This window comes from Ciconia boyciana, chromosome 3 (assembly GCF_034638445.1).
Source record: "Ciconia boyciana chromosome 3, ASM3463844v1, whole genome shotgun sequence".
In the NCBI taxonomy this organism is placed as follows: domain Eukaryota; kingdom Metazoa; phylum Chordata; class Aves; order Ciconiiformes; family Ciconiidae; genus Ciconia; species Ciconia boyciana.
Genome location: NC_132936.1, coordinates 127,845,463 through 127,847,699, shown reverse-complemented (window position 1 = coordinate 127,847,699; position 2,237 = coordinate 127,845,463). Strand labels below are relative to the sequence as shown.

At 62.6% G+C, this 2,237-nt stretch overlaps 1 protein-coding gene across 1 annotated transcript; it reads right to left on the bottom strand.

Annotated features, from left to right (window-relative positions):
* Positions 1 to 507: 507 nt before the first annotated feature.
* NKX2-2 (NK2 homeobox 2) lies at positions 508 to 1,673 on the bottom strand. Its single transcript, XM_072858621.1, has 2 exons — positions 1,415 to 1,673; positions 508 to 1,067 (listed from the first exon to the last, which is right to left on the bottom strand). Exons 1-2 carry the CDS (start codon positions 1,671 to 1,673, stop codon positions 508 to 510), a joined length of 819 nt encoding a protein of 272 aa, XP_072714722.1.
* Between the last annotated feature and the right edge of the window lie 564 nt (positions 1,674 to 2,237).

The following is a 2,237-nucleotide window of genomic DNA, read 5'->3' as shown; positions in this document are numbered from 1 at the left end:
GGTGCCCGTCACGGCGGCCGCGCCCCGGGCCACGCACGTTCCTCACAAAACCACAGGAGCAGCGGGGGGGTTTTATTCTTTATTCTTTTTTTTTTTTAATTGTGACGATTCCCCCCCCCCCCTTTTATTTTAGTTGTAGGTAGACAGGACCACTCTGAATGGCGCAAAAATTTCTGTAAACAATGACGCACAAAAACACCTCCCCTCCCTTCCCCCCGCCTCCCCCCGAAATGAAACCGAGCCCCCCCCCAAAAATATGGAGGGGAAAAGAAACGGGAGAGGGAAAAAACCCATAATAATAATAATAATAATAATAATAGCAATAATAATAATAATAATAATAGCGTTTCCCTCTCCATTCCTTCCCCCGCAGTTCTGATGTTATTTCTGGAGCATCAGTCAGTCTGGCTGTCTCTCTCTCTCTCGCTCGCTCTCTGATTTCTGTTTTTCCTCCTTTTTGTGTGTGGGGGGGCCGTGTGTGCGTGCGCGCGCGCTCCCCTCCAGCCTTCACCAAGTCCATTGCTGAGCTTGTACCAAATGGTGTGCTGTGGGGTACTGGGGGTTGCTGGTAGCGCTGTACTGGGCGTTGTATTGCATATGCTGTAGAGACTGGGCGCTATAGGCGGAGAAGGGGATTCCCGTCTGGAAAGTCGCGGCTGCCAAGTCCTGAGCTTTGAGCGTGTGGCAGGGCTTGCCGTCCCTGACTAAGACCGGCACGGCCACCCGCCGCGGGGAGGGGAGAGGAGTCACTTCCATACCTTTCTCGGCCCGGGCCCGCTTCATCTTGTAGCGGTGGTTCTGGAACCAGATCTTCACCTGGGTGGGGGTGAGGCGGATCAGGCTGGCCAGGTGCTCCCGCTCCGGCGCCGACAGGTACCGCTGCTGCCGGAACCGCCGCTCCAGCTCGTAGGTCTGCGCCTTGGAGAAGAGCACCCTCCTCTTCCTCTTCTTCCCCGCGTCCCCGCCGCCCGCCGCCTCCTTCTCGTTGTCGGGCGACTCGTCGGCCGACGGCTCCGGCGACTTGGCGGAGGGGTCCTGGCCGCCGCCGCCGGCCGTCAGCCCGTGCACTGCGGAGAGTCCGGCCGAGAGAGCCCCGTCAGCGGGGGGGCTCCGCGCCCCGCGCCCCCCGCCGCCCCCCGCGGCCCTCCCCGCCGCCCGGCCGCGGGGGCTGCGCGGCTCTGCCCCGCCGGGGGGGACGGAGGAGGCGCCGGCCGGGGCTCGGCCAGCCGTGGCGAGCGGCAACCCGCCCCCCCTCGCCCCCGCCGCCCGGGGAAGCCCCCGCGGGCGCGGGGCAGCTCGGCGCGGCGCTGCCCCGGCCCCGTTCCCGTTCCCGGCCCCGGCCCCGGCCCCGGCCCCGGCCCCGGCCCCGTTCCCGTTCCCGGCCCCGGCCCCGGCCCCGCGGCGCGGTACTCACGGGAGTACTGGATGCCCTCGGCGCTCGCCAGCCAGCGCGTGTAGGGATTATCGCTATTATCATAGAAAGGGTTCTTCAAAGGCAGCGACTGAACAGTGTCCAAGGGGGTTTGTCCCAAAACTCCCGCTTTCTTGGGCGGCTCCGGCGCCTCGCTCTCTTCCTCGCCGCCCTCCGCGGCGGAGCCGTCCTCATCGTTGGTGTCGGGGAGGTCCAAAATGTCCTTCACCGAAAAGCCCGTCTTTGTGTTGGTCAGAGACATGTTCCGGCCAAATTTAGGCAGGAAAGTTGGAGGGGCAGCTTCGCCGACCCGCCGTGTCACGGCCGCGGGCGCACACGCGGAGCGGCGGCGGCACCAGCGCACACGCACACGGCAGCCGGGGGAGGAGGCTGCGGGGCGGCGGCACGCGTGGAGGAGGGAGAAAAACCCAGCAGAATAATGTAGATATAGAGAAAAACAACCGAAGGGCTTCGTGCGAAAGAAGAAGCGGAGCCCCGGCCGCAGCGGTGGATCTCCGCGGTGGTGGTTTCTACGGGCTCGTTCTGCCACGGGGGGAATTCAGAGAGCGGGAGCAGCAGCTGGCTTCGGAAATAGTTTGTAACTCCAGGGGAAAGGGGGAAAGACACGCCAAAAAAAAAAAAAAAAAGAAAAAAAAGGAAAAAAAAAAAAGATCACTTCTGGATCCTGCTTAGACACCCCGAACCCGTGCCTGCCGCTGGAAGAAACCGAGCCATTGCTGGAGCGAGCAGTCCATATAAGGCTGGTCCCCACACATGAACCTGCCGAGAGGAGGGAGAAAAAAAATACATTAAACCCGCGAAAGGT

Coding starts and splice junctions, on each gene's coding strand:
- NKX2-2 (XM_072858621.1), bottom strand. CDS start 1,673: ATGTCTCTGACCAACACAAAGACGGGCTTTTCGGTGAAGGACATTTTG. Junction 1,068..1,414: donor CGAGGGCATCCAGTACTCCC/GTGAGTACCGCG, acceptor GACTCTCCGCAG/TGCACGGGCTGACGGCCGGC.